Source organism: Melanostigma gelatinosum, assembly GCF_949748355.1.
Source record: "Melanostigma gelatinosum genome assembly, chromosome: 14".
NCBI classification, from domain to species: domain Eukaryota; kingdom Metazoa; phylum Chordata; class Actinopteri; order Perciformes; family Zoarcidae; genus Melanostigma; species Melanostigma gelatinosum.
Genome location: NC_136647.1, coordinates 190,001 through 203,806, shown reverse-complemented (window position 1 = coordinate 203,806; position 13,806 = coordinate 190,001). Strand labels below are relative to the sequence as shown.

Sequence of the window (13,806 nt, the reverse complement as noted above, 5' to 3'; positions counted from 1 at the left end):
CAAAAAGTACCAGTAGTAGGAAGTAAAAGTACCAGTAGTAGTAACCAAAAGTACCAGAAATATATCCATCTGTAGTCTTTAACTCTCATCCTGCTGATGGGGGATGGAGTCTTTCCCAGAATGCAGCAGCAGCAGCTTCACCTGCTGGAGAAAAGCTTAATGTGCAGTTAGTGGGACAACAAATATTTAGCTCCTTCACTGACGGCCTCCATCATGTCATGATGTCATGATGTCCAGCTAATATCCAGCTCCACCTGGTGGAGAACACACTGACCTGCAGTCAGTACGGATCAACACTGAGCTCAGAGAACTGTGTTCACATCCAACAGCAGCTGACTTCAGATCAGATCTAATGTTTAATGTGATCAGAGAGACTCCTCAGTGTGAACAAAGTGTTAAAGACATTTATAAATAAACCAACAAGTGTTCACCAGTTTCACTTCACTCAGAGCTCTGTGTGTGTGTGTGTGTGTGTGTGTGTGTGTGTGTGTGTGTGTGTGTGTGTGTGTGTGTGTGTGTGTGTGTGTGTGTGTGTGTGTGTGTGTGTGTGTGTGTGTGTGTGTGGTGTATGAGAGTCTGTGTTTCTGTGTTTCAGTTTCAGGTGAACAGACTGAAACACCGCGTGGTCTGAGGGGTGAAAACGTCTCTCGTCTGGTTTCCGTCTTTGTTTGATCGAGGTTCTTTGTGTCTCTTCTCGTCGTTTGGATTCCATTTGTTGTTTTTGTCTTTGGCTCAATCAGTTTTTTACCGTCATCGTTCACTCAGTCAGGAAGGACCAGAACTCTGTTCTCTACGGGTCTGAAGGTAGAATGTGTTCTTTAGCTTAGTAGACGGAGAACTAAACTCTGTTCTCTACGAGTCTGAAGGTAGAACGTGTTCTTTAGTTTAGTAGACAGAGAACTAAACTCTCTTCTCTCCGAGTCTGAAGGTAGAACGTGTTCTTTAGTTTAGTAGACGGAGAACTAAACTCTGTTCTCTACGAGTCTGAAGGTAGAACGTGTTCTTTAGTTTAGTAGACGGAGAACTAAACTCTGTTCTCTACGAGTCTGAAGGTAGAACGTGTTCTTTAGTTTAGTAGACGGAGAACTAAACTCTGTTCTCTACGAGTCTGAAGGTAGAACGTGTTCTTTAGTTTAGTAGACGGAGAACTAAACTCTGTTCTCTACGAGTCTGAAGGTAGAACGTGTTCTTTAGTTTAGTAGACGGAGAACTAAACTCTTCTTCTCTACGGGTCTGAAGGTAGAACGTGTTCTTTAGTTTAGTAGAGGGAGAACTAAACTCTGTCCTCTACGGGTCTGAAGGTAGAATGTGTTCTTTAGCTTAGTAGACGGAGAACTAAACTCTGTTCTTTACGAGTCTGAAGGTGGAACGTGTTCTTTAGTTTAGTAGAGGGAGAACTAAACTCTGTCCTCTACGGGTCTGAAGGTAGAACGTGTTCTTTAGTTTAGTAGACGGAGAACTAAACTCTGTTCTCTATGAGTCTGAAGGCAGAATGTGTTCTTTAGTTTAGCAGATGGAGAACTAAACTCTGTTCTCTCCGAGTCTGAAGGTAGAACGTGTTCTTTAGTTTAGTAGACGGAGAACTAAACTCTGTTCTCTACGGGTCTGAAGGTAGAATGTGTTCTTTAGCTTAGTAGACGGAGAACTAAACTCTGTTCTTTATGAGTCTGAAGGTGGAACGTGTTCTTTAGTTTAGTAGAGGGAGAACTAAACTCTGTTCTCTACGAGTCTGAAGGCAGAATGTGTTCTTTAGTTTAGTAGACGGAGAACTAAACTCTGTTCTTTATGAGTCTGAAGGTGGAACGTGTTCTTTAGTTTAGTAGAGGGAGAACTAAACTCTGTTCTCTACGAGTCTGAAGGTAGAATGTGTTCTTTAGTTTAGTAGACGGAGAACTAAACTGTTCTCCACGAGTCTGAAGGTAGAACGTGTTCTTTAGTTTAGTAGAGGGAGATCTAAACTCTGTTCTCTACGAGTCTGAAGGTAGAACGTGTTCTTTAGTTTAGTAGACGGAGAACTAAACTCTGTTCTCTCCGAGTCTGAAGGTAGAACGTGTTCTTTAGTTTAGTAGACGGAGAACTAAACTCTGTCCTCTATGGGTCTGAAGGTAGAACGTGTTCTTTAGTTTAGTAGAGGGAGAACTAAACTCTGTTCTCTATGAGTCTGAAGGCAGAATGTGTTCTTTAGTTTAGTAGACGGAGAACTAAACTCTGTTCTCTCCGAGTCTGAAGGTAGAACGTGTTCTTTAGTTTAGTAGACGGAGAACTAAACTCTGTTCTCTACAAGTCTGAAGGTAGAATGTGTTCTTTAGTTTAGTAGACGGAGAACTAAACTCTGTTCTCCACGAGTCTGTCGGTAGAACGTGTTCTTTAGTTTAGTAGACAGAGAACTAAACTGTTCTCCACGAGTCTGAAGGTAGAATGTGTTCTTTAGTTTAGTAGACGGAGAACTGAACTCTGTTCTCTACGAGTCTGAAGATAGAACGTGTTCTTTAGTTTAGTAGACGGAGAACTAAACTCTGTTCACTACGAGTCTGAAGGGAGAACGTGTTCTTTAGTTTAGTAGACGGAGAACTCAACTCTGTTCTCTACGAGTCTGAAGGTAGAACGTGTTCTTTAGTTTAGTAGACGGAGAACTAAACTCTGTTCTCTACGAGTCTGAAGGTAGAATGTGTTCTTTAGTTTAATAGACGGAGAACTAAACTCTGTTCTCTACGAGTCTGAAGGTAGAATGTGTTCTTTAGTTTAATAGACGGAGAACTAAACTCTGTTCTCTACGGGTCTGAAGGTAGAACGTGTTCTTTAGTTTAGTAGCCAGAGATCTAAACTCTGTTCTCTACGAGTCTGAAGGTAGAACATGTTCTTTAGTTTAGTAGAGGGAGAACTAAACTCTGTCCTCTACGGGACTGAAGGTAGAACGTGTTCTTTAGTTTAGTAGACGGAGAACTAAACTCTGTTCTCTACGGGTCTGAAGGTAGAACGTGTTCTTTAGTTTAGTAGCCAGAGATCTAAACTCTGTTCTCCACGAGTCTGAAGGTAGAACGTGTTCTTTAGTGTAGTAGACGGAGAACTAAACTCTGTTCTCTACGAGTCTGAATGTAGAACGTGTTCTTTAGTTTAGTAGACGGAGAACTAAACTCTGTTCTCTACGGGTTTGAAGGTAGAACGTGTTCTTTAGTTTAGTAGACGGAGAACTAAACTCTGTTCTCTACGAGTCTGAAGGTAGAACGTGTTCTTTAGTTTAGTAGACGGAGAACTAAACTCTGTTCTCTACGGGTCTGAAGGTAGAATGTGTTCTTTATTTTCGTAGAAACCAAACTGATTCTACATCCAGTTCTTCAGGATTCATGTAAAAACTTTTCAACGTCTTTAATTGTAAACACATGTATCATTACACACACACATTCACTCACACACACAGAAACACACACACACACACACACACAAACACACACACAAACACAAACACACACAAACACACACAAAGACACACACACACACAGACACACACACACACACACAAACACACACACACTCACACACACACACACACACACACACAAACACACACACAAACACAAACACACACAAACACACACACAGACACACACACACACAGACACACACACACACACACACACACACACACAAACACACACGCACTCACACACACACAAACACTCACCACTGAAAGTGTGTGTGTTTCCCCCTCAGTGATTGACAGCGGAAGGGGCGGAGCCACCAGAGAGGACTTCAGATGGCAGCCATGTTGGTTCTGGTCCGGTTATTGATCCTGATGATGAAGATGATGATGATGAGTGAGGGTCGTCTCTTCCTGTCGTACTCTGTTTCCACGGTGACCATCACAGCACACAGCGGGGGGGCCGTCCTGCTGTCCTCAAACCTGCAGGTGTTGAGGAGCAGACAGGACATCAGGTGGACCAACACACACCTGGTGATGTCACTGAGGACCAACGTGACGACGTGTCACCACGGACGCTGCGAGCTGCTGAGTGACGGCTCGCTGAGATTCAACCGCGTTCAGACCGAAGACGCAGGAAGCTACAGCCTGGAGGTGTTTGATGAAGACGGGAAGCTCCTGATGAAGAAACACTTCCTGCTCAGGGTGGAGGGTGAGTCCAGCAAAGAGACCACATCCCCTTTACATGTTATTATATAAAGTACTGAATATGTTAGACATTATCAGCATATTCTTTTCATTTCAATTCAATTCAGTACATTTTGTATAGCTCAGAATCACAAATCACAAATTCTCTTCAGAGGGCTTTACAATCTGTACACTATAAACCTTAACCAGGTCTAACTATGAACCTGAACCAGTCCTAACTATAAACCTGAACCAGCCCTAACTATAAACCTGAACCAGCCCTAACTATAAACCTGAGCCAGCCCTAACTATAAACCTGAGCCAGCCCTAACTATAAACCTGAACCAGCCCTAAGTATAAACCTGAACCAGCCCTAACTATAAACCTGAACCAGCCCTAAGTATAAACCTGAACCAGCCCTAACTATAAACCTGAACCAGTCCTAAGTATAAACCTGAACCAGCCCTAACTATGAACCTGAGCCAGCCCCAACTATAAACCTGAACCAGCCCCAACTATAAACCTGAACCAGCCCTAACTATAAACCTGAACCAGGGTCAACTATAAACCTGAACCAGCCCTAACTATAAACCTGAACTAGTCCTAACTATAAACCTGAGCCAGTCCTAACTATAAACCTGATCCAGCCCTAACTATAAACCTGAGCCAGCCCTAACTATAAACCTGAACCAGCCCTAACTATAAACCTGAGCCAGCCCTAACTATAAACCTGAACCAGTCCTAACTATAAACCTGAGCCAGCCCTAACTATAAACCTGAACCAGGGTCAACTATAAACCTGAACCAGCCCTAACTATAAACCTGAACTAGTCCTAACTATAAACCTGATCCAGCCCTAACTATAAACCTGAGCCAGCCCTAACTATAAACCTGAGCCAGCCATAACTATAAACCTGAGCCTATAAACCTGAACCAGTCCTAACTATAAACCTGAACCAGCCCTAACTATAAACCTGAACCAGTCCTAACTATAAACCTGAACCAGTCCTAACTATAAACCTGAACCAGCCCTAACTATAAACCTGAACCAGCCCTAACTATAAATCTGAACCAGCCCTAACTATAAACCTGAACCAGGGTCAACTATAAACCTGAACCAGCCCTAACTATAAACCTGAACTAGTCCTAACTATAAACCTGAGCCAGCCCTAACTATAAACCTGATCCAGCCCTAACTATAAACCTGAGCCAGCCCTAACTATAAACCTGAACCAGCCCTAACTATAAACCTGAACCAGTCCTAACTATAAACCTGAGCCAGCCCTAACTATAAACCTGAACCAGCCCTAACTATAAACCTGAGCCAGCCCTAACTATAAACCTGAACCAGTCCTAACTATAAACCTGAGCCAGCCCTAACTATAAACCTGAACCAGGGTCAACTATAAACCTGAACCAGCCCTAACTATAAACCTGAACTAGTCCTAACTATAAACCTGAGCCAGCCCTAACTATAAACCTGAACCAGCCCTAACTATAAACCTGAGCCAGCCATAACTATAAACCTGAGCCAGCCCTAACTATAAACCTGAGCCTATAAACCTGAACTAGTCCTAACTATAAACCTGAACCAGCCCTAACTATAAACCTGAGCCAGCCCTAACTATAAACCTGAACCAGTCCTAACTATAAACCTGAACCAGTCCTAACTATAAACCTGAACCAGTCCTAACTATAAACCTGAACCAGTCCTAACTATAAACCTGAACCAGTCCTAACTATAAACCTGAACCAGTCCTAACTATAAACCTGAGCCAGCCCTAACTATAAACCTGAACCAGTCCTAACTATAAACCTGAACCAGCCCTAACTATAAACCTGAACCAGTCCTAACTATAAACCTGAACCAGTCCTAACTATAAACCTGAACCAGCCCTAACTATAAACCTGAACCAGCCCTAACTATAAACCTGAGTCAGATCTCGTTATGAACCTGAGTGACATCAGTATAAGTAACAAATTAGTAACACATCAGTATATATATATATATCTATATATATACCAGTTAATACCAGTCTGTCTGTCAGCAGATACCAGCAGCAGTACGGTGGTGTCTGTGCTGGTCTGCTGCCTTCTCCTCCTCCTCCTGCTGTTCTTCATCATCCTCTTCTTCCTCAGGAGGAGGAGGAACCAGAGGATGAGGACTTCAGGTACAACAGCCATCCAGAGACTTAGAGGTTCCTCTAAACTCTCACCAGACTGATAACTAATCAGAAATAAATCAAGTATTATCTGCTCTACTGCTTTAGGTCCGCTGGAGGAAAATGTTTATGTGGTGATGCACAGTCACCATGGCAACAAGAAGAAAGATGGTGATGATGAGGAGAAGCAGGAGTCTAATTATGGTAACACACACACACACACATACACACACATTTACACAACTTTTTGGAACATTACATGAACTTCCTGCCATTTGAAATACATTTCACCTCATTCAAAAGTTGTCCAAATGTCAGAATCCTTACTGCACATGTTGCTACATGGTAACCTAGCATGATATCGCCACAATAACTTGGGCTAAGAAGCTGAGATCTGGACTGTACGATCCTCTCACCCTATGGATTCACTGGTGTGAAAATTAAAAGGATTGGAACAACGCTATTGAAGCCCAAGGCCCAGAATTTCTTGAAAATGAATATTCCTCTCATTTGCTTCAAACTTGGTACATCGAGAGCACTCAGCCCAGGGATGTTCCATTTTAAAGTTTCAGCCTCCTATCCCAGAGCATTGTGCAGATATGACAGGGTCAATTTCTAATTACTGAAATTTGGTCTGGGACATCAGAATCAGAATCAGAATCAGAATCGTTTATTGCCAAGCAAGTTTTCACCTGCAAGGAATTTGTTGTGGCGGAAGGTGCATAGCATTCAACAATAACAACAAACAATGACATTTAACTATCAAAATAACATTTCACTATCAAATAACACTTAACTATCAAAAACTGTCTGCACAGTGCAGGAAATAGAAACATATTTGAAATGTACAATAAGATATGTAATATAGGATATGGAATAAAGTGCACAGAAAAACAGATAACAGGACTGTAAACCAAGTGAAGTGTATGAATGTTAAAAGTGACGAGTGTGTTTAAATAGAGAGACAGGGATGTGCAGGGGAGAGACCAGAAGGAAAGAGACCAGAAGGAAATGTCCTGGGGAGGACAGAGTCAGTGGGGGACCCGGGCTTTGTTTATGAGCCCGAATGCCGACGGGAAGAAACTGTTTGTGTGGTCTTAGTTCTGATGGACCGCAGCCTCCTGCCAGATGGAAGGGGCACAAATAGATCATGTGCAGGGTGGGAGGGGTCAGATACAATCCTTCTTGCTCGCTTCAGGGTTCTTGAAGTGAACAAGTCCTGGAGGGACGGCAGATTGCAGCCAATCATCCTCTCAGCAGAGCGGATGATGCGCTGCAGTCTGTCCTTGTCCTTGGCTGTGGCTGCAGCGTACCAGACGGTGATGGAGGAGCAGAGGATGGACTCAATGATGGCTCTGTAGAAATGCACCATCATTGTCTTTGGCAGGTTGAATTTCTTCAGCTGCCTCAAGAAGTACATCCTCTGCTGAGCCTTCTTGGTGATGGAGCTGATGTTCAGCTCCCACTTGAGGTCCTGGGATATGATGGAGCCCAGGAAGAGGAAGGACTCCACCATGTCGACGGGGGAGTCACACAGAGAGATAGGGGGAGTCACACAGAGTGATAGAAGGAGTCACACAGAGTGATAGGGGCTGGTGGGGCTGCGTTCTTCCTGAAATCCACAACCATCTCCACTGTCTTTAGAGCGTTGAGCTCCAGGTTGTTCAGACCGCACCAGGTCACCAGATGGTCAGTCTCCCACCTGTAGGCGGACTCATCCCCACCAGAGATGAGTCCAATGAGGGTGGTGTCATCCGCGAACTTCAGGAGCTTGACGGACTGGTGACTGGAGGTGCAGCTGTTGGTGTACAGGGAGAAGAGCAGAGGGGAAAGAACGCAGCCTTGGGGAGAACCGGTGCTGATGGTCCGAGAGGATGAGACGTGCTTTCCCAGCTTCACGCGCTGCTTCCTGTCGGACAGGAAGTCTGTGATCCACTTGCAGGTGGAGTCGGGCACCTGCAGCTGGGAGAGCTTGTCATGCAGTAGAGACGGGATGATGGTGTTGAAGGCAGAGCTGAAGTCCACAAACAGGATCTGGTGTAGGTTCCTGGGGAGTCCAGATGCTGGAGGGTGAAGTGAAGGGCCAAATTCACTGCGTCATCTACAGATCTGTTGGCTCTGTAAGCGAACTGCAGGGGGTCCAGAAGTGGGTCGGTGAGGGTTTTTAGATGGGACAGGACAAGGCGCTCAAAAGACTTCATGACAACAGAGGTCAGGGCGACAGGCCTGTAGTCACTAAGTCCTGTGATCCTTGGTTTTTTAGGGACAGGGATGATGGTGGAGGCCTTGAAGCAGGCTGGTACCCCTCCACCATGTTAAGGTGGATATTCATTGGAGGAGGCTCCACAATGTGACAGTGTAACCAGATTCACACATGCACACATACAAGAAGGTGCTAACAGGTGCTATCAGATGCTAACTTCTTTCACTCTCTACAGTTTCCTGTAATCCTGTTGTTTCTATGGAAACACCAATGCCAGAGCAGATGGATGAAGACATCTACGTGTGACGGCCAATCAGAGCTCTCCTTATCTTCAGGGTGCTGCGCCTCACCTGGACACAACTCACCTTCAGTTTGCAGCCACTGTGTTCTGCCTGTTGTTCATTCTTCAGTCATTAGTTTATCAAAAAAATAAAGTAAACTTGTATTTAGGCCTTTTGAATGATTCCGTTATTTTTTTCAATGCAAGAAGAGCAATGAGAACTAAGTGATCTGAGATTTTAAAGCACATGAAGTTAAAACAGATGGTTTCAGATTCACTACTGAGCTACTGCTTCTCTATTTACGCTTAAACATTTAAAATGTGTTTAATGTTTTCTTTCATTTCAAGTAGTTTATGTAGTTGTTGGAATGCTGTTGGCAACTATTGTTCTTCAAATCTTTATTCAACTTCTTCTATTTCTTCCGTCGCACCGCTTCTCCTCCTTCATTTTTAAGCTACAGAAACCGTTCAACAATTAAAATGTTCAGCTCTTTCACCAGAGGTCTGCTATGACTTTTCATATTTCTAACCTTTAAACTTTTTGAATTATTAAGCTTTTTATTTTCAATGGGATCTCTATGGAGAATATTTTCAAATGGCTTCAGGCACACAGGTGTTTGCGATTGAGCCAATTAGTGATGTTGATAAACACACAGACTCACAGACACACGTGCACATACACTCCTCTCTCTCTCTCTCTCTCTCTCTCTCTCTCTCTCTCTCTCTCTCTCTCTCTCTCTCTCTCTCTCTCTCTCTCTCTGTGTCTCTCATACAGTCATTCAGGTCTTAGGGATCTTTAGAGGTCTTTCCCCCCCCATACACACACACACACCATTTTAAAATAAAAGCCCCACAGAATGAATCCTAACTGAAATGCTTGTGATGAGCCTGTCATTTAATAACCGGTTTGTGTTTATCTAACATTATGATTCTGTCTCCTCTCCCCTTCTCCCCCACACCCCACACCCCATTTCAAAATAAAAGCCCCAGAGAGTGAATTCTAACTGAACTGCTTGTGATGAAGCCTGTCATTTAATAACCTCTGTTTATGTGTCAAACATGATGATTATGTCTCCTCTCCCCCTCCCCCTCCCTCCCCCACCCAGTCCCACCCTTTCAAAATAAAAGCCTCATGGATTAACTGTATTTAAACGTTTCGCTCAAAATTAGGCTTTTTTGTTGAAATAATGAATGCTCTTACTAATACTGCGACAACTACTACTACTGCTAATATTTCTAGTATTACCACTACTACTACAACTTTTGCTGTTGCTACTATTACTACTACTGCTACTGCTATTACTTCTACCATAAATATTATTACTACCACTACTGCTATTACTACCACTACCACTACTATTATTACTGATACCACAACTGCTAATACTGCTATTCCTGCTACTACCAGTACTAATAACCAGTACTAATACTACTACAGCTATTAGTACGACTGCTGATACTACTACTTCTACTACTTCTTCTAATTACAAATACTTCGACGACAACTTCTACTACTACTGCTACTACAAACTACTATTATCCTGTTTTTTCCATCACTCACCTAATCAGCTTATTCAGCGCACCTGCCAGTCACTCCCACCTCGTCAGTTCATTTCTCCCACCTGCTCGCTCCACTGCAGCACTATTTAAACCCCAGTCACACACACACACACTGCCAGATCATTGTCATGTCTACCTGCCTGGTTGGCTCGTCTTGTTCCCGGTTTCCTCATCTGCCGCATTCTGCTGGATTTTCCCCCTCGTCTCTTGCCTTGTCCGTGGATCTCCCGTTGTGTCCTGTAAGGTTCTGATTTAATTTCATTAAATACCTGCTTCATTCTACTCTGTCTGTCCTGCATTTGAGTCCTCCACCACGCCCCGTGACGTGTTGCTTGGGTTTTGGATTACCTTTTGTCTCGACCAGTTTGTCAGGCTTAATAAAAAGCTGTCTGACACTATCGTAACTAAAACTGGAGCACCACAGGGAACAGTTTAATCCCCCTTTTTATTCTCACTTCATACAGCTGACTACAGGCAGAGCCATGTGTCCTGTAACATCCAGATCAGGGTGACGGAAAGTGTTTCGCTACAAAGTGACGGACCTGAAAGTATCTGAAGAGATTTGAACGGTCCAGGCCACATCTCTGACAAAGAGAGTCGAAGCTAGAGAAGTGGTCACCGTCAAAAAGATCCCTGAAACACTTCAATCCACTTTTCCCCACTGTGAGAAGGTTCTGTCCACTACAGATGGTGGGAATAGATGATTATTACTAATCGGACCCTGAGCAGAAGCTGTTAGAAATTTAAAGTGAGGACGAAATTGAATCCAAGTTCTAAGAGTAGCAAGGACAATCGGGTTAGCAGAGTGGCTGTACAGTTTTATCGGAAGAGATGAGTATACCAATGCAGGAAGAGAAGATGAATAGCATGATTGGTGCATTTTGGAGGCTCAATCAGTCTCAGGGGCATTAATCCAAAATGATATTTTTTGAATATTAGTTGCCCAATAATAAAAAAATAAAATTAGGAAGAGCCAGGCCACCCAAGTCCCTTGGGCATTGGAGGAAGACCTTGCTCACTCGTGGCGACTTGCCTGCCCAAATAAAGTTTAAAATAATCTTATCAATAGACTTGAAAAAAGATTTTGGCAGGAATATTGGTAAGCATCTAAACAGGTACAGGAATTTGGGGAATACATTCATTTTTATAGACTGCACCCTGCCAGGTAGCTCCATCGAAGATCATTTTTCATATTTTCAACCAAGGGGTTAAAGTTGGCTGTATGAAGAGAGGCAAGACTGTGGCTTATGTTCACACCTAGGTATTTGAAACCCAAACTGGCTAAATGAAAAGGTACTGAAGACTGTTGAATTTGGCAAGCCAAATTGTTTATTGGGTACAATTCACTCTTTTTGAAGTTTAGTTTCTATCCTGAGAATGAACCAAATTCTGTCAGAATCGATTTAATTATAGGAGAAGATGCCACTGGGTCATTCACATACAACAAAAGAAGCTCTTTCAGTGAGAGACTCAGGAGGCCTCAGAGTTCTACTGAACCTCTCAGAAGCTCTTTCAGTGAGAGACTCAGGACGCCTCAGAGTTCTACTGAACCAATAAGGTCTTTCGTTCCAGCAGCAGTCCGAGTCTTTAATGAACACCTTTTAGAGGTTTTTATGTTTCATATGACATTTTCTGGCGTCATTTGTTCTTTGTAATGTGTTTTGTCTGTTGTGGACCGTGTCTATTGTTGTCTGTATGAGTTTTTGGTGGCATTTAATGATTTTAAATGTTGCTGAATGAAATGTTTGAATAACACAGACGCTTGATGTCACAGTCTTTATGAAGTAAACACACATCAGAGATCAGCTGTTCAACGGCACTGAGGCAGTCCGGTTCACTGGGAATCAAACCAGGTTTAGGAGCCTGAGAACTACTTCCTGTTTAGCTTTTAAAATAAACAAAGGTATACTTTAACGAGATAAAACTGTAGATAATAAAAGATAAGACAATGAAATATAAGATTAAATATAAGATCTTTCTATGCGACGTAATATGAATTTCTATGAAGACGATGTGACTTTGTTCTAAGAGCGAAAACAGTGAAGTTCCACACTTTATATTTAACATGATCAATAACCTGCATGTGAACCAAATGAACAGTCAATATTTCACCATTTAACAAACAACTGAAAGTTCAATAAAAGAGTAAACAATGTTTTTAATCTGACATCTGATCTCAGACCAGCTGTCAGGACTTAAAGACGTCTTTGTCTTCGTGGTCTTCAGAAGACAGTGATCTGTTCTTCCTCCTCTCTCTCAGGCGTCTGCAGAGATACAAACAACGTCTCAAATGTTGTTGATTTATTCATAATGAATTCAATGTGTGACAGAGAATCACAGAAAAATTATATATATATATATATATATACACACACACACACACACATATTCACCAGAAACAGCAGTGTGTGGTGGATGATGAACTCTCTGGTGAGTCTCAGCAGATCCTGGTTCAGAGTCTGAAACAGAGTCGGGACCAGAACCAGAGCCAGGTTCTGAGCTGACATCCTGTTAACCTGAGAGAACACCTGGACACTGAGGAGGAGAAGAGTCTGAAGTGAACTCATGTGGATCATCGTGGGTCTCATGTTTAGGAAGACTTAGAAAATATTCTGCACATTTTATATAGTATATAAATATGATCCCGTTATTTTGTGGTATGAACTGTTTTTCCAAAAAGTCACATTTTGAATATTTTAATACAATTACATCAGCCTGAAAAAACATGTAATTGTACATCTAAAATCCACTTAATTCAACCTCTAAATGACCACAAGTAGTATTTAATATCAATACTGACTCCCTCTGCTGGACAAAGACCAGTACTACGTGTGTGTGTATATACAGGTGCATCTCAATCCTAAACCCCATGGAGAGTCTATGGACCTAAACCCCATAGAGAGTCTATGGACCTAAACCGCATAGAGAGTCTATGGACCTAAACCCCATAGAGTATCTGCACCTAAACCCCATAGAGAGTCTATGGACCTAAACCCCATAGAGAGTCTATGGACCTAAACCCCAGAGAGAGTCTCTGCACCTAAACCCCATAGAGAGTCTATGGACCTAAACCCCATAGAGAGTCTATGGACCTAAACCCCATAGAGAGTCTATGGACCTAAACCCCATGGAGAGTCTATGGACCTAAACCCCATAGAGAGTCTCTGCACCTAAACCCCATAGAGAGTCTATGGACCTAAACCCCATGGAGAGTCTATGGACCTAAACCCCAGAGAGAGTCTCTGCACCTAAACCCCATAGAGAGTCTATGGACCTAAACCCCATGGAGAGTCTATGGACCTAAACCCCATGGAGAGTCTATGGACCTAAACCCCAGAGAGAGTCTCTGCACCTAAACCCCATAGAGAGTCTCTGCACCTAAACCCCATAGAGAGTCTATGGACCTAAACCCCATAGAGAGTCTATGGACCTAAACCCCATGGAGAGTCTATGCACCTAAACCCCATGGAGAGTCTATGGACCTAAACCCCAGAGA

General features: G+C 42.9%; 2 protein-coding genes across 2 annotated transcripts in view; one reads left to right on the top strand and one right to left on the bottom strand.

Moving 5' to 3' along the window:
* The first annotated feature begins 4,081 nt into the window (after window positions 1-4,081).
* Window positions 4,082-8,790, top strand: LOC306788070 (uncharacterized protein). Its single transcript, XM_079283396.1, has 4 exons — window positions 4,082-4,130; window positions 6,157-6,276; window positions 6,376-6,471; window positions 8,706-8,790. The coding sequence occupies exons 1-4, from the start codon at window positions 4,100-4,102 to the stop codon at window positions 8,774-8,776; spliced, it is 318 nt and encodes a 105-aa protein (XP_079139522.1). The 5' UTR covers window positions 4,082-4,099; the 3' UTR covers window positions 8,777-8,790.
* Window positions 8,791-12,174: 3,384 nt separating this feature from the next.
* The window catches only part of LOC306787943 (arf-GAP with Rho-GAP domain, ANK repeat and PH domain-containing protein 1), a 22,933-nt gene continuing 21,301 nt past the window's right edge, over window positions 12,175-13,806 (bottom strand). Inside the window, exons 25-26 of the mRNA XM_079283272.1 lie at window positions 12,704-12,845; window positions 12,175-12,574 (exon numbers count right to left, since the gene is read on the bottom strand). Coding sequence (XP_079139398.1) covers window positions 12,533-12,574; window positions 12,704-12,845 — 184 coding nt within the window. The 3' untranslated portion in view covers window positions 12,175-12,532. The remainder of the gene's footprint in view (window positions 12,575-12,703; window positions 12,846-13,806) is intronic.

Bases quoted from the DNA above. Each gene is read 5' to 3' on its own strand.
- LOC306788070 (XM_079283396.1), top strand. From the start codon at position 4,100: ATGAAGAAACACTTCCTGCTCAGGGTGGAGG. The intron at 4,131-6,156 runs GTGAGTCCAGCA...GTCTGTCAGCAG, and splicing joins CTTCCTGCTCAGGGTGGAGG to ATACCAGCAGCAGTACGGTG. The intron at 6,277-6,375 runs GTACAACAGCCA...CTACTGCTTTAG, and splicing joins CCAGAGGATGAGGACTTCAG to GTCCGCTGGAGGAAAATGTT.